Source organism: Tetrao urogallus, assembly GCF_951394365.1.
Source record: "Tetrao urogallus genome assembly, chromosome: 4".
NCBI classification, from domain to species: domain Eukaryota; kingdom Metazoa; phylum Chordata; class Aves; order Galliformes; family Phasianidae; genus Tetrao; species Tetrao urogallus.
Genome location: NC_136817.1, coordinates 50360917 through 50383220, shown reverse-complemented (window position 1 = coordinate 50383220; position 22304 = coordinate 50360917). Strand labels below are relative to the sequence as shown.

Here is a 22304-nt window from a genome sequence, read left to right as displayed (position 1 = left end):
TAAAATTTAGGAAGCACTACCTCAGATATCTTTAAAAAAAATTTAAAAAATGCCAGTTTTTGTGTTTTGAAAGTGTACTAGCCTGATTTAGCCTTTCATGATATTACTTGGCAATGTACAATGGTACAGTATGATTACCCTCTCTAATTTTTAAATTAGTAGTCTTCTATCACTGAACATAACAAATATGATCTTGCCATTTATTTTCAAAGTAAAAATCAGAAGAGAAAAGGATCAATCAAAAGAAGGGAAAGCAATTGAACTCACACTTTAGAATTCAGAAAAATCTTGTATATTGTCTCATAGTATCATTTCTGAACTCTCGTATTTTACACAAGCTGCAAAGTATTATACACCTTCCTTGCCTTTCCAAATCAACTGTAAACTGCCTTTGAGTACTTATGGATCAGATAAACATTCAGTTTATGTACCCCATGAATTTAACAGAAGCATAAATTTACTAAGTATTTATAAGTCCAGAATTAATTGTATCTACTACATTATAATTATTTCAGCAGTAGGAGCTGAAGTTTTTATAATTCTATAGCTGTTTATTTTTGTAAGCAATCACTCATTAATAAGAAGTCTGTTTAAAACAACTTAAATAATCCTTATACCCAAAACAACCTAAAAGAAAATTATCTAAGAAAAAAGTGTATGGTACATCTAATGTACGATCTTCCCTGATTAATCAAATCCAATGACTGGGTTTGGTGTCCTGGGGAAGGGGAGGGTATGAGTATGTTTAATATAAGGGAAGTTAATCAGAGAAGTCAGTAACAAAACAACACAAGCATAGTATGAACTTCAGCGGGAAAATTCTCAAGGCATTTTCATAATTTCTTCTGATTAAATTTAGTAAGACATGGTAGGACATAGACAACATTTAATTCTATACACAAATAAAAAGATGCTGCGAGGTTTCCTGAGTGGTATTTTTTTTTATTTTTGAACTTTCCTTAAGTCTGGAATAAGTCTTATTCTTTTACTTCATATTCAGTCTTGGTATAATGATTTTTGAGATTATATCACTTATCCTCGATTTAAGTAACTAATAAATCAGCATGAAAGTTGCCAGTAGCACAGTACATAAATTCATCACTTGAAGAGACCCTACCTAATAAAAACAAATTAGACAAGTACTGATATAAAATAACAGACAAAAAAGGAAAACCTAGGAACTCTGATATATCATTTAGATGGCAGTGATTTCTCAAGATATTAATTTCCCATTTGAAGGGGAAAAAGGAGTGTTGCTGGTTTTGTTTCCATATTCAAAAATTGAGTTTGAAGATAAAAGTGATTTTATATTTAGTCATTTCCCAGCAACATAAATTAATTTCTTATCACTATAAGATGAACTATCATACAGCTGTGATAAACACTTGGATATTTTGGAATCACATCCTGACCAAGAATCATTGTCCCAAAGGTCATTCATCCATATGGCTTTTAATGCTTAAGATAATGCAGAAGTTATGCTTTTTTTTTTTTTTTTTTTTTTTTATGGCATTCTTCAGTGAAGACTTCAACATAATTATGGTTACCATACTTCAGCTAGTACTCCTCTTAAAATTATTTTTAGATAGTTCATAATTTCTATTTAACTACTGAAACAGTTCTGGGAAAACCTACTCCTATAAGCTATCACTTGTTAGTGAAAAGATTATAGTAAAAGAAATAATAAAACCTGACTTGGAGCTGGAAGTTTTGCACTGATATCTATGAAATCAGGGGCATCGCCTGTATACATCTGTTGGACTGTACCTTGGGCACTGGATACGCTTGTTCCCTACATGGTTTGTGTAGCATACTTAATGCTGAATCTTTCAAAAAGCTTATTGGAGAGAAAAAACAACAACCAGGAAAAACAGGTTTTTATCTTTTATCTGTTTACAATCTACATCAACTGACTAAAATCTGGAATGTAAGTATTATCTTAGGAAGATTTAAAATTTATTGAAATAAAACAAGATACAACATTCTCCAACAGTTTTCTGTCATTCAAAATAGATTTCAAAGTCATCTGCCATTTATGTTTCCTCAACAGAGAGGCAAGATATCTTCCTTATTAACCTATTATCAGCTATTCAGAAGTCCATGTAAGAGCTGATGCAATGTTTACACAGATGTTTGCTCAGTAGCCCATCACTGAAATTTAAATGAATCTATTAAAAAAAATTATTATTTTCAATAATTTTACTTTCATCTTTAAATCAGTATCTACATGAGTCAGAAAATTGGTATTTTACTTTAAGTTTCAACATCTTGTTTCACTACATTTGATAACCATCTCAGCAAAACTCAAACACCAACATGGAAGCAGAGCGATCATGTTTACTTCTCAAGTATGCTTCTTTTTTTTTTTTTTTTTTATAAGCTAACGTGCACTTGAGATTAGGCATTACAATAAGGTTAACCAGGAGACACAGTGTATATCCTGCTGATCTTAATCTACACAGATTTTGATACAGAACTGTGGGACATAGGAGTGATAAAATGAGATGTGATGAATTGTCCAGAGTTACTCTTCACAAGTGTTCACACATGTACACACTGAAAGAAGTTAGATCCTTTTGAAAAAAGTTATTGGCAGATTAATATGACTGGGAATCATTTTCTCAGTGGAAAAACTGCATTTAATAAGCTATCCACTTTTAGCTAAGATTAGATAGTTTTCAATTTATCACTAGTAATAACTGAAGCTCTTTTCTTAACTAGTCATAGCTAAATGCACACATAATTATCCTAAAGCTTCTATCTCTTGTAGGGCCTACTTTTTTCCTGGCATCAGAATATAATCAATCTTTATCAAATATCACTGTATACTGTGCAATTTGGAATAAACCACTCTTGCAAAACATGTTACCCACACAGATTAAACTATCACACAAATAAGATTCTTCTCAACTTTTAGGCAAAATACATCCCAACATGTCAGCTTAAAAAAATAACACACACAAAAAGTTTATTTTCCAGATAATTGATATTATAATACTTTAGTTTCATGGTAAAACTACTGATGTTTTGTGCTCCCTGACATGAACATGAAATGTAGTTAATGCACACTTTCTATCCTCTAAAAATCTTCAAATTCACTCATTCTAGCAACAAGTGAAGAAAGCTCCGTGACTGATTAACAAGAATTCTAAAATATTGATTAAAAAAAAGTAGGCCAAAGCTACTTTGGGGACCTTACCTTCCTTTTTCAACAAGCAGCAGGACATCTATTTTTTCTCCATTTTGCATCATGCTACTGATTGCTGAAAACCAATTACACATTCATATGATATACAAATAAAATATATAGACAACAACAGATGTGCTTTCAGAATTATCTTTGGTGACAAAAGGTGCATAAAATACTTAAATGCATCAAATATAAAATGCTACTTGATAACCAGAACAAAATTCCACAAAAAACACAATACAATAAAGTTTACAAAAAAAAGTAATATAGAGAGCAGTTAAAACAGGTTAAGATGGACTTTTTAAACGTGAAAACATCTATATTGAAATTAAATTTGTCAAGACAAATTTTATGGGATGTGATTCAAAAGAAAACTGGACTTTTAAACCCATTAATTTATATGAATCTTTGTAGATATTTATAATAAAATATCTTAGAGGAAATTCAAGTACACCATGAAAATCACTATCACTCTTTTTTACATTGTTTTCACAGAATCACAGAATTGTAGGGGTTGGAAGGGACCTCCAGAGATCATCGAGTCATTGAGTTTTATGCTATTTCTGTTTAAAAACAAACAAACAAAAACAACTACATCCAAACATTGTAAAAAGATCTTCATTATCCATAATAGAAATAACATCTGGGTAGTTTTCAATAACAGAGCTTGTAAAGCTGTACCATGCACTATGCTATAGTGCACTATACTGCCTAAACTTTTAATTCCAAATCAAGATAAAAATATTCACAAATTTTAAAAGATAGATAGAGTCACAACAGTATTCCTGATTAAAAACCACTCTTGTGGCATTATTTACGGTAAATATAAGGTGGCAGTAAATCAACAATAGAAAACCCAATGACATTTAGGAAATTTCCGGTAAAAACATTCCATAGTCTCACAGCATTAGCAAAGAGCACCATCAGTAAAAAGTTAAATTACCTCCCTTGTCTATGTTACTTCATCATAAAATCTCAGTTTATTTTTAGTTTCCTTTATAATATAGCAAGGAGCACTACCTTGCTCAATATAAAAACAAGTAGGGCAGATATGCTTAAACAAGATTCAAAACATTACAGATACTGATACAAAAAGACCATTTGCGTAAGTAGTCTTATCTACTCCACATCATGATATGAAGAAAGGAATATTTTTAGTATCAGAAAAAAATCTATTAGTCTGTGAAACATTTCTCCTAGAGAATTATAATTTTTTCCAGTACATTTGAGTATTTTAAACTAAGCTTGTCAATCATCTCAAGAACATGTTCTGCAGTTAACATTTCTGCAGTGCCAAAAATATGAGACAATAATCCCAAAAGGTCATATATTATTATTCAATCCTGTACCATTATAAGAAAGAAAATGCTGGAACTAAGTTGCAATGCTGCAACTACACGAAATAGGGGAAAACACAACCAAGACAGAGCATGATTTACACTATGTTTAGACAGGAGTTCAGAGAGCATTTAGCTCATGCAAAGGGATGGTCAATGAGATCAGCAGTGTTTGTGATTTTAAAATGTAATGGCTATATCCTTAACAGTAGAGTATTTCCTGCATTCTAGATGATAACCAAAATTCTTACTTAGTTCTTGTAGCCTCCTTAGATATATGGAATCTTCTTGAGCACTCTCCATTTCAAGACAAAAATGAAGGCTTGACTTTTCTATAGCAAACCAGCCTTTTCTCCACTGATCCAGGTTATGGCAATCTTTGTAGTACAGCTGGCCAATCAGGTCACAGTCCCTCTCTAATAAGCATTCAGCTACAGGGGGAACAAAATGCTAGCAAACGAGACAGGGTGAGTTAGATTTAGAAAAACAACCAACCTCTTCCCCTAAAAAAAAAAAAAAAAAAAAAAAAAAAAAAAAAACCCAGACATTGCAAACCTGTAAGGCTAAAAGACAAAAGCTGCAAAAAAATAAAACTTATCAGATTTATCACTCAAATCTTTATATATGTTAAATTTAAGTTTTAATATTAAGTATAGCAGATTTTTCTCCATTCACACTACACAATTCAAATATTTTTTGTTTTCAAACTATAACTGTTTTAACAGGTAATATGACTTACCATTTGGTGCTATATCACATACAGTGTTGCTTTGTGAGTTGTGTTTCAGAAAACAAAAGAACAGAATTGCTATGAACTACGAATAACTTAAATAATTTCATATAGCATCTGTCATAATAGAAAACTATTAACATATTTTTAAGGTCAACATTAAAATACTGTTTCAATTCTTGTTTTCATTTTATTGTACTATCTTGTTTCAAATGTTAAATCACAGAAGTATTCTTTCCTGTTTCATAGGAAACTGTTGCACATGAGATAAAGCAGTATTACACAGAATTGCAGAGATTGGAATGGACCTCAAATGATCATCAAGGTCAACACCTGTACTAAAGCAGGTACCTTAAATAGGTTGCACAGATAGTTTCCAGATGGGTCTTGAATATCTCCTTGGAAGGAGATTCCATAACCTCTCTGGGCAACCTGTTCCAGAGCTCCATCACCTTTGCTGTAATGAAGGTCTTCCACATATTAACATGGAACTTTCTATGCTCAAGTTTTAGGCCATTACTCCTTGCCTTATCTCTACCCACCATTGAGAAGATCCTGACCTCATCCATTTTGTCTTTCATTTCCCTTCAGATATTTATTAACATTTATCAGATCCCATCTCAGCCTTCTATTCCCCAGGTTGAACAGACACAGGTTAATCAGCTTTTCGTCAGACAGGAGGATGCTCCAGGCCTTTTATAATCTCCATGGCCCCCTGCTGGACTCTTTCTGGGAGATTCTTGTCTTTTGTGAAATGTGGAGTCCAGAAGTGGGTACAATATTCTAGAGGTGATCTCATAAAGACAGCTTAGAGGCAGAGGATCACATCCCTCAATCTGCTGGCCACTCTCTTTTTAAAGTACCCAAGGATACCATTGGCCATCTTGGTCACAGGGGCACACTGCTGGCTCACAGTCAGCCTGTTATCCACCAGCACCCCTTGTATTCACCAAGAATGGCTTCTCAGAGGATTTTAAGCTATCAAAGCCATTTTAGTAGTCGTGCAAAGGCTCTGGACCTAACTGGAAAAGATGATTATCAGTATTACCTTAGCTATTGCCCAAGTCCATTTTCTTTGTGAATACGCAGTTTCAGCTCCAAACAGAAAAACACGTTCTGACATTAAATAGATTTCAAAGGTAAAGATGTCTCTAAAGCAAGTAGGGGAAAAAAGTAACAGTATTTAGTCTTCATAACTGTAGACATATGCAAACTCAATTTCTCTACTGTTCCATTGTTACACAGCTATGGAATGGAATAATTTCTCCTCCAATCTTACAAATACAACCAAGATAATTAACAGATTATTTGTTTAAAGGCTACTCCATAACATTTTTTTCTGCAATTCTGAAATCAATAAAAATGTATAAATACAGACATTAAAATTCAGGGGCAATACTTCATTTTTTAAATTGCACGCAATCTCAGAAAGTATGCCATTGTAATGGTTTCGGAACATCCAAGTTTAAGCAGATCAAGGCACTGAACAGGAAGTTTTAAACAACTTGTCACAGAATCAGAAATGTTGGTTGACACGTTCTTCTAGATATCATTTGTTCTAGTCTCCCGATCTAAGTGGAACTACCACTAATTATAAACCAAGCTTTGTCTAGCCAAGCACTGAAAACCTTCAAGAACGGAGACTCTCCTGTTTCTTTTGGCAACCTGTTTCTCTTTGCAACCAACCTCCTCACGAAGAGGCTTTTCCTATCATTCACCAAAAGTTCCAGAGATGACATACACAGCAACTGACAGCCCTTGTACCACCTGCTTCCACCAACACCAGAACCGGTTTGGTTCTGTCATGTTTGTGACTAGTCCTAGTCCTTGGAGGTACTGTAGCTCTTAAAAAAATTTAAAACTATTTAAGTGGATTGACCCTGCTTTTTCAATTTCAACTATCAAATATTTAACTTTTTAAAAAAGCAGTCCATTTGAAATCAGGCGAAATTTGAAAAGCAACGTTTTGTAGATCTTTATTTATGTTGAAGACTGACCCTAAGTTTTGCCATTTTAGTGTGATTTTCTGTATGACCATGCCCTAGAACCCAAAAAGATTAAGCACGCTATCTCCTTTCAATGGAGACTGAGGATTGTCTAAATCTGGAAAACTGAACATGGATCAGTTATTTCATCCTCAATGAGTACTTCAGAAATTATAAGTAAGGACTTCGTTGTGACAAGTAGAATAGCCATTTTAAGGACAGAATATTTCACTACACAAAAATATCAAACTTAGGGAAGCTTCTCCTAAAACACTACTCAATCTCTGATAAAGCACATAAGGAGATTAGTCATTCCCTTGAAGTATTCTGCCAATAAGTTTTTAATTTAGATAATATTCTGAAGCAGAACCATTTGCAGATGTTGCAAGAAATACATTATATTCCATTGCAGAAAAAAAAAGTTTTTTTGTTTTTTTTTTTTTGTTTTTTTCCAGATACCATAAGGCTAATATATTAGTGAATACTATTTCCATTATATTTCATTATTTCATTGTATTTTGAGGCATCATCATTTTTCACTCTTTCCTTTCTGGACTCTGTAGTGGGTAAGGCTCTTTCTTTCCTTTATACTTTCTAGAAACTTAATGAACAGACTTTTTTTCTTTTTTTTTTTCCCCAGACATTTCTGCTTTGTAGCTACAAATACCACAGTATTACACTATACAAAGATGTTATTTTACAACAATACACACAGAGACAAATTTCAAAAGAAGTGTTATGGATTTTTTTAGACAGATCCAAAGTACAGACTGAAGTGTTTGTTTCAACAAACACATTATCTAAAAGAAATCAACAATCACCGAGATGCAACTCACACTTAGATGAAACTCTATGTGAGGTTTTAATATACCAAGTGGAGGTGTAAGAATATAAGAGAAAAGTGAGACAAAGAAAAGATGTCTTCAAACTAACTCAGCGTTCAACAGCTACACTGTTGTCCTCAACTACAGAACAAGGAACAGGATTCGAAGGTTCACAGATCAAAATTAAAAAGATTATGGAGAACTCTAATCAAATGTGTTATTATCAGAAGCAAGCAAAGCAAAAGTTTTCACTTGAGGTCAGTCCTAGAAATAGAAATGAGTGTTAATTTTTCAGTTTATCATGCCATTTTATAAGTGCTAAGAACATGCATTTCAGTTTCAGTAAGAAATAGACATATCTGACTTACGATGCCTTTTTAAGATTACCCTAGTATTTTCATTATATCACCTTAAAAAAATAAACAAACAAACAAACAAAAAAACACCAACAGCAAACACCAAACACAAATATAACTTATCACTTACTTCTTGAAGGCAATATAAAATAATTCAGCTTTTTTTTTTTTCAAAATTGCATGTTCAAAATTCAGGAACAAAACGATAGGCACTGACACCTATAATAGAATTTTGGAAATGTTTATTTGCTGAATTATTAACTTTGGAACATACCCTCTGTTTAAAAAGTAATCCGAATTGTGCACTACAAGACAGATAACTTCGTTGATGTCAAGCATACCATTAGGAGTGGTAGCTTTATCATTTTCATAGTAGCTGAGAAAGCCACTTTCCAAAGTGCACCATCTTTTGTTGCAATCTGTGGTTAAAGAAATAATAGATAAGTCAGTTGGTTTAATAAGAAACAAATTACCTCCTTCTGCAGAAGTTGCCTTACAGGACACATGGCTCTGTTGTAACATTAAGACATTTATGTTGAAATTTCAGTTTCATTGATTTCAGTGAGCAAGGAATTCAAGGTTTGAGTCAACTGATACTATTTAACATAGAGAAAATCTAGCATATGGTAGTTTAAGAAAGTATTTTTAAATATTATACTACAAAACTTAAAAAGTGTCATACATGATAGAAATTACATCCATCGTACACTACGAGAAAAACAAAGACACTATGTTATTCAACATTGTCAAAAATATTTTTAAACATATGCAACCAAAATAGAGTAAGATGTCAAACTGAAGAAGAAACAAACTAATTGAACAACCTTTTCAAGATACATCTGCAGCTGAACTCAATTCTCCTCTATTACAGGCTCAAGTGTCAAATAATAATGAAATTGTACAGAATTTATGCCTAAATACTGGGGTAGATAAATGGAAATATCATAGACAAGTGGTAGTTATAGCTGTTTCAGGATTGCATGTTCATATTAGAATGTGTTGAAGATTTCTGTTGTTGTTATTCTTACATGTACATGGCAAGGTTAAATTCATTTAAACAACACTGTAGTTAACAGAATGCTAATTACTCAGTGTTTTCAACATATGATAATACACAGATGCTGAGCAAGTCTGGTATTTCACCCAATTCATTTTTTATGTTATTTTCTGTGAGTCATGCATATTTTTAGAAGTATCTGAATATTGTTTTCTTATCTTTTACTGGATATCGTTCTAGTTTCTATCTAGTTCCATCCATATTCTATCTAAATAGACATCCAAATACAAAAGAACAAGGTATTTGAAGACATATATGTTTACAGGAGCTGAGCATAATACTTGAAGAGTTTGATTATTTTCCTCCATTTCCTACCCCAAAGTGTGCCCACTCTACAAAATGGCTCACTGCTTCAACACTGACTAAACTATCACAACCTTCAAGAATAACTTTAGAATACTATGGCTTTTAACAGAACTCCATTAAAACTTTTTCATGAAAAACAGAAGCAGAAAAATTAAACTCAGATCAAACACCATCTTTTTTTTATGATATATTGCATTAGAATAGCAGCAATGAGCTTTCTTCCTGCTGATCATTAACAGGTGTTAACTATCAATAACTTTCTCCCCACAAATATACTGTGTTTCCAGGGGACTGGAGCACCTCCCCTATGAAGACAGGCTGAGGGAGATGGGCTTGGAGAAAAGAAGGCTGAAATGTGACCTAATTACAGACTTTCAGTACCTAAAGGGAGCCTACAAACAGGAGAGGATCAACTCTTTGAAAGGGTAGATAACTGCAGGACAAGGGGAAATGGTTTGAAGTGGAGGGAGGGAAGATTTAGGTTGGATGTCGGGGGGAAATTAGACAAAATTAGACAAGTAATCTAATCCCCAGTTAAGAGCAAGTGATCCAATGATCTCTCTCTGGCCCAGTTAGAATTCAGTTAGCAACAAATCACAGCTGCTTCAGCTGATGGGCTCCTTTCTATAACACTGACCAGATGGAACTTTTTTTTTCTGGGGGGGGGAAGGGGAGATAATTTCTCATTTGAATATCTATTGGCCAAAGAGAGAACTCGAACTTTATCTCTTACACATTTTTTATGATAACCATCAAATCATTTCCTGAAGATAGTAAGTAATAAAATTTCAAGTAGTAGTATGTAGTACTATATGTACTAAATATGTAGTTTATGTTTGTATACAAAATGTATACAAAGGTATATATATAAGCACACATATCTACTCCCAATAACTTGGGATATGCACATTATAGATTATTTCATGTTAATCAGATTCTATAAAGGTAGAACACAGCCCTTGAATGAAATAAAATCAGGTCAATGGGGAAAAAAATTGTAAGTTTTATGTTGTAAATTGTTCTTAAAAAGTCATAATACTTCTTACACATGGCTGAAGAATATTAGAGTCCTCAGAGAAGAGCAGTTTCTAATTCAAAACTGTAATTTTCTTAGTTGTTGTTGTTAGCCTTATTAAAGTGCTAAGTGAACTGATAAGTAATAGACTACATGGTCTGAAAGCAATCTCATTTCTGAAGACTGACAAAATTCCATTGTTTCTTAAATTTTATGTTACCCTGCTAGTGAAGCTGACTTCTGCACTCCTACAACATCTCCCCAACAAGCACAATGTAAGACATTCTGTGAGCATTTACACATACTCTTAAATCTGTCTGCTTACAAACTTAAACTGCACTTCTAATATTCTACTGTGTTTGAAGAGACACCAGCAGCATTACCTTGTACCTATTCTTCGCTCTTCCCAGTACTGTTTTTCCCAGTTTGCTTGTTTTTAAATGATGAAAGCATACGTATAACCATGCCTGCTCAAAAAGTAATGCTTCCTATCCTACTATGTTGGCCCATGATATCAGAGGCAGATGTTCGTGATATGGCAGTAGAGCTTGAACCTTCCCACCTATATAACAATCCATTAAATTTTGTTGCCATTTGACAGATGGCAATCTGGGGAACAATCTGACAAAATGGTGTCTGACAAGGAAGTGCATATGAAGCAAATATACGGCACTTCTGAATTCTTCCATGCTAATAAAATGGCATCCACTGACACGATGAAAGATGAACTGCAGGGGCAACATTTTCCTAGCAACAATGTTTTGTAATTGAGGGTTGGCTCCATCAAAAAGTGTTATTGTGCTCTTTGTATCTGTTGTGGTTTCCACAGAAATAAATAGAAGGCATTACTTTCAGAGCCCACCTATATATATACATATGCATATATGTATAATACACAAGCTGCAGTGAATACAAGAGGTTGGTGGTTAATTCCTTTCTTCCCTGGATAAACTCAGACCAGTTTCAGAGCAATCCACAAGAAAGTCCTTTCCAGCAGCAGCCCAGGGCTCTTGTCTGATGTCTTTACCAATAACTGTTTGAATGCCTTGGCTGAGAATTAGTGCTGATGACCAGCCAATACTTTTGACTATTAGGACCAACATTAACAGGTAGATACTTCAAAAGTGTATTTAAGTGGGAGTTGTGTGTGTGCCTAATCTCCACTAAGGATCATAAAAACATAAAACCATCAGAATATGGATATTGGCATACAGAAATATTTAATCAAGATTTTCTCAGGAATAAGTTTAAATCAGGAACTAGCTCATATTTTAAAAGCAGACAACTTGTTTATTGAGATGGAAAAAAAATACAGAAATTTAAAAAGGGGAAAAATTACCTGTCACTCTGTCTCTCTCAATAATAGTCCTATAAGAATATGATTGTTGATGATATGTACTATGCTAAAGCACAAATTTCCAAACCACAAAGCTTAATCTGTTATAATTTATTTTATTTTTTTAAGATTTGCTCATTTCCACTTGGGATCCTTTTTGAAATTTGTAAGCTTGAGCTATATCTCAGTTATTCAATTGAACTTACTGAAAATATAGGAATGCTTTTGAGATTATTTCAGGAATATTATAATTTCAAATGGAAAATACTTTGTCAGCTAGCAGCATCCTCCTAGGTGTAATTCAAGTGAGAAGTATTTGTAAATACTTTTATTTATCAATAATTGTTAACTGAATAATTATTCATTAGTTTAATTTCCTCTGTCAAGCACTGTACAAAGACATGAAGACAATCAGGATTTTCTTTATCTGACAAAAGTCCATGAAATCAAAAGAGGATATGGGAAGTCAAAGACATTTTATCTTTTTTAAAGCAATGCAAGATGTTGAAAAGTACCAAATTAATCTATATTGTGCATATTCATGTATTATTCAAATGCATAAAGTACAAGTGAAATACCTTCTTTTAATTTCTTCTCTGTAAGAAGCTTGGTTGAATTAGAAGAAACTTTGTATAGAAATTCACATAGAAAAGTGGAATGCGAAGAATCTTCAGAGAAGCCGCTTTCAAAACTGGTATCAAAGTTTGGGAAATCTATTAAAAGACAAAAGAGTAAACAAAATATAGAACTTCCTCTACTATCAGTTATAACTACTTCTCCACGTACCTGCATAACTACAGATACACATTTGCTCCATAAGCTCCTTGCTTCAGAACAGATGTATATTGTAATTTTTCTATTTTTATAATTAAAGGAAAATTCTTATGTATTCATCAAAAATAGTTTACTTCAGTTACCACATTACCATTGTCTACCACTGCTTGTCAACATAACCAAAATATGGTTTTCTAGTTTACCATGCTAGATTTCACACCTTACTGTAACATACTTGAACAGAAGGGAACTGTTTCTCTTGAGGGCTTGTCTAGAAGTTCACCACAAACAGATGATGATTCAGAGAATCACTGGGATTCTGTCATGACATCCTTTCTCTGAAGAGAAGGAACAAACACCAGCTCCACCACACAGCAATACTGCCTTGGCTAAAAGATTGCAAGTAGAAAACACAAAGCCAAAAGAAGCAAACTTCTTTCTATAGCCTTAGGGCAATTGTACAGCTTAACTAGGGGAAAAAAAAACAACCACACATACAGGAAAAAAAAAAACACAACACCACCACTCCAAAACCCACCGTATCTGTGTGTTTGTGTGGTGAATAGTGATTGAGCTCAATGACCTAGGAAAAAAATGCCTGGCATTTCTGACAAAATTTGGGTTCAAGGCACCTCATTTGCTCTGGAAAGCTCCAAGTTCTTCCAGCATTTCATGCTGTGAAAGTATGCTCCTTCTTACCCTCAACTTTCTCCTCTAGTATGGCTTTTATGCCTAAGGTCTTATTCAGATCTGATAACACTGTTCTGCATAATACTATTAATAACTATCAGTCAATCATCTTAACCCATAAACAGTGAGCTGCCTGAGAGCCCCTAATAACAAGGCTGCATGTGACCTCCCTAGTTTCTGCTAAATATTGTGATTTTTAAGTGACAAAATTCTCAGGGTGGAATAGGTAGAATATTTACTTTACTAGAGATAACTTACTGAAAGGTTCTCCTCTCGAGAGGAGGTAAGCCACCAGATGTGGTAGATAATTCATACTATGATAGTTCCCTAAGTAATATAAGATCCAAAAACCCAATTATTAGCAAACAGGAAATGCTGATATCGTAAGAAAGAAACAACACAGAGTGTGGAGTGGTGTGGAGGTACTGTGGCCAACCCCTGCGATCATCCTGCAGGAATGGGGATACTATTCAAACTGATTAATTATCTTCACATCTGTGAAGGTAGTCACAGTGGTGACGCACTGAAACAGGTTGCCCAAGGAGGTTGTGGATGCCCCATCCCTGGAGGCATTCAAGGCCAGCCTGGTCTGGTGGTTGGAGACTCTGCATATAGCAGGGGGGTTGAAACTAGATGATCATTGTGGTCCTTTTCAACCCATTCTATGATTCTATGATCTTGTTTTCCCGAGCTAGCCCTGAGCTATCAGTTTTCCACTTTTCCATCAAAAAAATGTCATGCAGTATAACAATGGTTTAAGAGAGGAGGAATTTAGGGGAAAATATCATCACAGACAAGTCAGAAGGACACTGCTGGATTCTAGGTTTCTCACTCAACAGATTGAGCCTCTCTTCCTATTTCCTTGTAGGGATGCCTACTGGGTAAGATTCTCACACTGTTATCCCAAGATTTTCCCTCAGGAAACTTAGAAATCCTTATACAGCTTTTCCATGATTTAATGCATTTGTGGCTGGCTGCATTATCTCTATTCTTGTGGTTAATCTCACATACTTTGCACACAAGTAATCTTATCTCTGGCAATCCAAAAGAATCTGTTGTTTTAATGAACTGCACTACTCAATAACCTAGGCATAGTAGTCCTCACTGGACACGGTCAAATTCCTCAAGACTGATTGTGAGAACCCGTTTAAAAGTGACAAGGCCAATTGGGCAGTGAGCTGCTTGTGAATACGTAATTGTGAAAGTTCATACGTTGAATGCAACCGGACACACAGCACCAAATTGAGCATAGCTCAGAATCTAAGTTCAGCTTTCCCAAGACCTTTGATATCTGAGGAGAAGCTGGAACACAACACAGTCTATTTTCTGCTAAACTTCTCTGCCTTTTTCATTCACTAAAAAAGAATTTGAGTTCAGCCTATCAAGTGCTAGTTTGCAGAGTTTCATGAGACAATGGAGAGTATGTCTGAAGTTCCTGCTGAATTAGCATAGCTAACTTTTTTCGGTACAAATCTGTGTGTGAACATTCATTCCCAGACTGCTACAGGTACTGGAAAATCTTTCAAAAAGGGAAGTCCAGGCACATCCATACAAAAAATTGATTTTATGGGTACCAAAAACTGATTCACTAGAACTATATTTTAAGAATATTTCAAGTGCCTGGAAAAAGTCACGGAGATCTGACCTGCTGACATCCAAGGCCAATGTTTACTGTGTTCTACATGCTATAGCTGCAGTTATAACCTGAAAAAGGGTAGTTTTCTAGGATAGATTCTATGACAAGCTAAAGAGGAGAGTTGTAGGACTGTGCACAGTAAAGGCAGACATCAACAGAAATAACTTGTAAGAAAAAAAAAGCCTGATAAATACTTCTAATTCTTTTTTTAAAATTTATTCTATGTACCCATTCTTCTTGTTAAAGCTTAATAATACAAAGCAGATGATGTTTTTCTGCTGTATTATAAATAAGCGTAAGTGGTATGAACCACTGTAGACTATTATCTTTTTAATAACTAAAGTTGATGTCCAAGAAAAATGAAAGTAACATACACAATTTACATATGCAGTCTGCTAAAATACAATTAATGTCATGTTGCTTCCTCCCCTATACCATTATTGCTCAACTCAACACCATTCTTTTTCTAATTTTTTCCCTTCCTGTTTACTCAGAGAGAAAATATCTTACCTGAGAACTTATTATGGTAGAGGAATTCCATTTGCAGTCTTTGTCCAGCTTTCTTAGCTAATAAGTATGGAGTACTGTAAACAGGATCACCAGTAGCACACATTACATCAGCCCCACTGAACAGCAGCATCAGAGTTTCTAGCACATCTTGCTTAACTACAGCAGCACACAGGGCCTTATCACACAGAAGGAAAATAAGTAGAATGTTTAAAAGTAGAAAGTTAGAGGCAACAAATACTTGTTATTTAGGTAAAAATTCTTTCACATTCAATATAGATCATCCTCATTTTCCAGTTTCATAAACATTGGGAATCAGCAGAAATCATGAATTATGGTCTACAAAGCAACAAAGAAGAAAAACATCACCCCAAGTCTTGCAAACTTTTGCTGCCACTTGTTTTCTTAGGGCATGCTAACATGAATTAATACAACGGTGGGGACAATTCATTATTTGTTTATATGAAAAATCCTTTCTCTCTCCTCATTTTTCTTCACGTACTAAACTACTAAGGAAAACTACTTATTCCAGACCTCAAAAGTTCAACCAAAGAAACTAGATTTAATTCTTGTACGCTATTAGAAGGAAGCAGGCTGAAATCATGAGTAGTTTTTCAAAGTCAAAGTCACAGTCAGTAAAGCTATCATTCCTAAAGGTATCTTTAGACTTGATGATCTTCTAGATTTAAAGATTTAATCACATCCTACAACATAAAGTTCTTTTTCCTATGCATGAAGACAGAAAAACTTACAGAAATCTTTTTTTTTTTCCTTCTGAGATGTCCCAAAACCTTAAATCCAGCAGTACTTTTGCAATTACAGCAATCTACTCAATAAAAATTTCTACAATTTAAAATTTATTTAAATTACTTTGCTAATGGACGAACTTTCCTGAAATGATTAAGAAAGTTGCTCAAAATACAAATGTCCTAAAATTCAGCTACTCTAATAAACACATAGTATTTAGTAGGCAAAAGATAATATGGCAGATAGTTCAGTAGAAGTTCCATAGTTACTTATGGTGACTACTTATTACATGGTAATTTCATGTCTCTATAGAGAGTTCCACCATTACATTTCCCAGTAGTTAAATGGTGAAATAGACACTTCTACACCAAAAAAGACTTAAGAAAAAAAAAAATCAAGCTTGCAAACCACAAAGAGCTATTTCTACTTCCTGTAGCCAGCAGTTACAATACAAAAGTCTTGTATAAAGGCTATAAGTTAATAGTAATAATCAATCCAAATGTTTTATTTTTTGAAGACAAATAGTTCCCCATAAAGGCTAAAAATATTTCCTGATTCCCATGAAATGCAGAAAACCTGAATTCAAAATACACAGTGAGATGATTATATATTTTGACTAGATGCTTTTCAAAGGTGGCAGGATTTCAAATACCTTTGCTTTGACTTCTTATATATAATAACTCCACTAACATGTTTTTGCTGCAATATTTTTATTTTTTTTTTTAATGTGAGACGCTTCTATTTCGTGGTATGATAGAATCCTTTGAGTTGAAAGGGACCTCTGAAGGCCATCTAGTCCAACTCCCCCGCAATGAACAGGAATACACAGCTAAAAATCAGCTTGCCCGAGGCCTGATCCAGCCTTGCCTTGAAAGTCTCCATGGACAGGGTATCAACCAATACACTAGGCAACCTGTTCCAGTGCCTCACCACTCTTACTAGCTCAAAGCACAATAGCCTTCAAATGATATCGGCTCCCCACAGTCTCTGTATATTCTAAGACAATTTCGCTAATACGTAATTGTATGAATTAGCTCTGTAAAATACATGCATTTTTAACTCCCTCATATTCAAAAACCTTAAGCAGTCATGATTGAGATCAGTAGACAATACAAGTCAGCCAAATGGACAAAAAGCTGTGCACAAGTGATAATCAGCATTTTCCACTTAAGGCAATTTACTTGTGTTATTTGTGCAAAAAGAAACATCAGAACTCACATTTTTCATCATTTCATTAATTTTAGCTTATTTCACTTCCAATTAACTACAAGCCAATATGAAAGCGTGCATGAGCTACTGCTGATAACACTGAGCCATCTAACATATTGGAATGATAGATGTCAGACATAATACATTAAAAAACGTTAAGAAGGAATCTAAAGAACTGTAGTGGGAATTTTCATCATTGAAGTGCACATTTGGAAAAGAAATAGAGATGTGTATTTATTGATCACTCTGGAGTACTTATTACAGGTACAACGTAAGTACCATAATCTTCAACAAACTAACTGGAAAAGTTATAAGTGACAGAATGACTCTTGCAAAGGCTTCCCTAGTAGGAGTTATTCAGCTCTGCGAAGCTTGTCCCTCAGGATTTTGAATTTGTTTCCTCAGCAGTTTAACAGGATGACTAAAACACACACAAATACAATTTGCTACAAAAGTTACGGTAAGAGCTTATTCATTCTGATGTTACCTTATTCAATTGTTCTTTGGTTTTGTAGGGAAAGGGTGTTTTCCTGAATTTTCCCTCTTTGTATTTTTGTGTAATGAATGCAATCCTTTTTTCTGCAGGGGCATCCATGTGCAGCTCTTCATCCGGAGGAAGATTTCCTGCCCAAAAAGTGTTTGCTCTCTTATTCCCAATGATGATAAAGAGCTGAAGTTAAAGAGAAAACAAGTATCATTAATGATTCTAAATAGTTTTCAGCTGCTATAAATTAAGGAAAAAAATTGAACAAGAGCAAATTGCCTGCATAAGATTAAATGGAATCCTTTCCCAGTTACTGTGCTAATCTATAAATTAGTAATAAAGCCCATGTCATAATTTTCCAGCAATAGGTACCACAATTAACAAAGCTAACTAGTTACAGTGCTTCAATAAATATTAGAAAATGCCAGTAGAAGGTTAGAGAAGATTAGCACTTTTTTTTAAAGAAAATAGCAATAACTCAACTCACTTTAGAAGCATCACTTCTAAACAGTCCAAACACCTAACCTGGTAGTGACTTTCCCTTCTTCCCTAAACCAGAATTGCGAATCATGACAACTCTCCTGAAGTGTTCCTGTTACTTTTCCTCATCCCTAAACCTAGGTGCTTGATACAGACAGTCCTTAAAATATTTCAAATAACACAAGAGGTACAGTACTCCCAGAAATATTTGATTTACAATAACAGAGGCATATTTTAACAAGTATGCTTTAAAACTTCTTGTAAGTAAAGTGAAAAACTCTTATTCATGTGGCTCCTCTCAAAACTTAAGAAAGAGTTGGAATAAGTCAACGTACCTCAATTAGTTCATTGCTCCAAATGCTGGCATCCATTTTTAAACTCCTGACCTTTGAATCTCTTGGTCCTAAAGATCGGTGCTGTCCTAGAAATCCAACAGCATTTTTACTTAACTAAAGCACTTAAACTGAGTTAACTCTTCTTCTGACCTACAAAAATTATATATTTAATGAAAGCAGATCTATTTATCATTTTTTAACAATATATATTTTTAGATAGAAAAGCACAAAAGCGCACAGAAAAAGGAAAAGAAGGGGGTGAGAGGGAAAAAGAGAGAAGGATATGGATTGCACGTGGCACAGAAATAGTCCTCTTCAGGTTATAATTTTGAAATACAAATTTTGTATATTTGATAATAACTAATAAACAAAGGCTCTTCCACATAGAATATTTTGGAAAAGTTTGTTTTGGAGTTATAAAGCACTTCACTGCCTCCAAAGCTTACACACATACTTGAATTTAAAACATGACAGAAAAAGATTTCACGTAGTATCTGAAAATGCTATCTCTATTGGCAGTGAAAATATGACCTGATGTAATAAATACTCCAAATTTATACACTGCAAATTGTTATCTTTCGGAATGCATCAATGCTAAAACAAATAATTTCCCAAGAAGTGCTAGTGTGTCTTGATTTCCATTAATTGTGGAAGATTATTCATCTGTGGGAAACCAATCATCATCCAGACTGCCATTTACACATGAAAGTGTTTTAGAATAAGGATATACTTGGTATTAAAACTTCCAAAGGAATGCCACTTCAAAAATAAAAAAGCCAATTCAAGGACATAAACAGATATGCAAATATGACATTTTGTAAAACCCACACAGCCTCTCATTAATTACTCTACCTGCACACTTCTTACAAATGACAACACAGAGATTGATGGATGCCCAATCAGGATTGGGAGCTTTACAGTCAGCACAGCTCCTGTTGGATTCATTGAACCAAATCTTCTCAGCTACTTCATAATCAGACAGAGTTTCTGCTATCGATTCCTGCAGTGCTTCAATCCAGTCTTGTTTCTCTTTTTCCGATTCTGCTGTAAAGCTGAAACAATTGACTTTTCTGCATTATTGATCTTTATTTTAAAGCCCAATTAAACAGAATCTGTAGTTTCTTATTTATTACATTTATATCTGAAATCTCTGTCAAAAAATAGTCCACTACACACATATAAATAAAAATTATTTTTCGTTTTCACCAGTGAAAATTCCCTCAGTCTTTGTTTTGTTATCAATAAAAGCACTGCTAGCATGAGCTACACAGCTTTTATAACACTTGTTATGCTCCTGAGTTAGTTTCAACGTGTTTTTTTTTTTTTAAAAAAAAAGTCCAACACATACCAAACAGTCTGATTTTTTCAAAAAAGCTTAGAAACACCTCAATAAACTTTACTAACAAAAGTTACTAAAGAGTAAAAGCAGACGTTACCTAACAGACAAAAATTACCTTCCTTTTAAATTGATCCTTTTGTAAAACAGAAATAATAGTAGATATGGTGATGGCTTAGAGAAAATCAAAGATCTACTTATCTAGCAACTAGCCACAGACTCAAATCATTGATCAAGACTAATTTACTTGTTCTCTAGGCCACTGAGAATCAAATAACATTGCTTGCATTTCAGCGACCTTTCTCAAGATTAACACTAGAGAACATATACACAGAGAATAAAGCAATTTCTTCTTCTTCTGCATTACTAAAGAAAAACCACACATTTAAGAAAAAAAAGTTTTGCTAGCATACACTTTTATTTTCTTAAAAAAATTCATTACAAGTCACAGCATCAGCAAAAGGAAAGTTTTGCACTGATTTAAATGGAGGATTTTTACAAGGGGTAGCACATACTTAATTCTTTCCATTAAAAATAAAATCCCTAATATTAAATGAATGCAGGAGGATTTCACTACTGTAGTTTATCATAAAGATGAAGGAAAGTTTTCAAAGTGAGTTTTTATTTTCTTCTGCTTTTGCATAAAAAGAAGAAGATAGTGAAAAAAACATGCATTTGTAGACACTGGATGTGTAGTTAGGGAGATAACAGATGAAGAACAAAGTTAAATAGTGGAAAGAAAATTCTTCCATTATTTGGTGGAAAGAAAAAAGTGAGCATTCTTAAAAAAATGTTATCTTTTCACTAAACTGGGTTATGTTAGTACCATATGAAACAATATTTTTCAGAATATTACTTATTTGTATATTTTGTACTTTAACAATATTAATAACATTAGTTACATAACTTAATATTAAAATATTACTATTATCAATATTGAAGATCTTACCTGAAGCTTTTGTAAGGAGTAATTATTTCAAAAGTTTGTTTTGCAGCCCGATCCACTTGTTTTACATTTGCCACATTCATAGGGATTAAGGTGATACCAAATCCTGTCTTAAAGTCCTATGGAAAAGGTAATAAAAGTTTGATTGTTTATTATCCAATAACAAACACGTACAGAACAATTAAATCAGCGCGGTCCAAACATCCAAGAAGAGTCATACAAATTTTGGCCACAACATGCAGGCCTCCTCCTAATTCATTAAATAAATCTATATAAAATTATGTTCAAACATTATCCTTGTAGTTGCCAAAATTATATTGTTTGATTGATAGAAACGCACTGTAACTATTAATAAAGAAAAAATGTTAAATGACTACATGAAATTGCTGATGGAAATGGAAGAATCTACCTTATATCATACTTTAGTGGTGAGATAATTTTTATAAAACTGTTTCCTTTTCACTAACAGCAGTTTTGACTACTTTTAAATAGACTGATTTTAAGAAAAACAATTACAACTTTCTCTTAAATCTTGTTATATGAACTAAGCATCTCAAGCATGTCTTTGAAAAAAGTTCTATACAACCACTCAAATGGACTAGGATTTACTAGTGGTCTAATTCTTAGAAATACTAAGCATGTTTAGCTTAAACCAATTACTTTTTCCACTGTGAAGCAACATCCTTAAAAATCAATCTTGAATAAACAGTCAGGAAATCACAGCCTCTTTTAAATGGACACATTTTTGAACTATATTTACATATTTCTGATCTACTTTGGAAATCACTGGTATTTTTTTCTGAAACTAATTTACATGGTCATCCAGTGGCAGTCATCTAACATATAATTCACAAGAGGCAATGGGTACACACAGGAGTTTCCTTCTGACCATCGGGTAGCACTTCTGTACTGCGTCAGTGGCTAAGCACTGGCATGGGCTGCCAGAGACATTGAGAGGTCCCCATGTGGAGATCATGAGGAGGAACCAGGACTTGGATTCTGGTCAACCTCAAAGGACTGAAGT

General features: G+C 33.9%; 1 protein-coding gene across 1 annotated transcript in view; it reads right to left on the bottom strand.

The window, feature by feature from the left end:
* The window catches only part of ARAP2 (ArfGAP with RhoGAP domain, ankyrin repeat and PH domain 2), a gene marked incomplete at its 3' end in the record, with an annotated part of 110432 nt that overhangs the window by 41260 nt on the left and 46868 nt on the right, over positions 1 to 22304 (bottom strand). Inside the window, exons 9-18 of the mRNA XM_079534466.1 lie at positions 21284 to 21399; positions 19846 to 20050; positions 18999 to 19079; positions 18187 to 18369; positions 15747 to 15921; positions 12715 to 12849; positions 8697 to 8841; positions 6306 to 6408; positions 4779 to 4977; positions 3200 to 3263 (exon numbers count right to left, since the gene is read on the bottom strand). Coding sequence (XP_079390592.1) covers positions 3200 to 3263; positions 4779 to 4977; positions 6306 to 6408; positions 8697 to 8841; positions 12715 to 12849; positions 15747 to 15921; positions 18187 to 18369; positions 18999 to 19079; positions 19846 to 20050; positions 21284 to 21399 — 1406 coding nt within the window. The remainder of the gene's footprint in view (positions 1 to 3199; positions 3264 to 4778; positions 4978 to 6305; positions 6409 to 8696; positions 8842 to 12714; positions 12850 to 15746; positions 15922 to 18186; positions 18370 to 18998; positions 19080 to 19845; positions 20051 to 21283; positions 21400 to 22304) is intronic.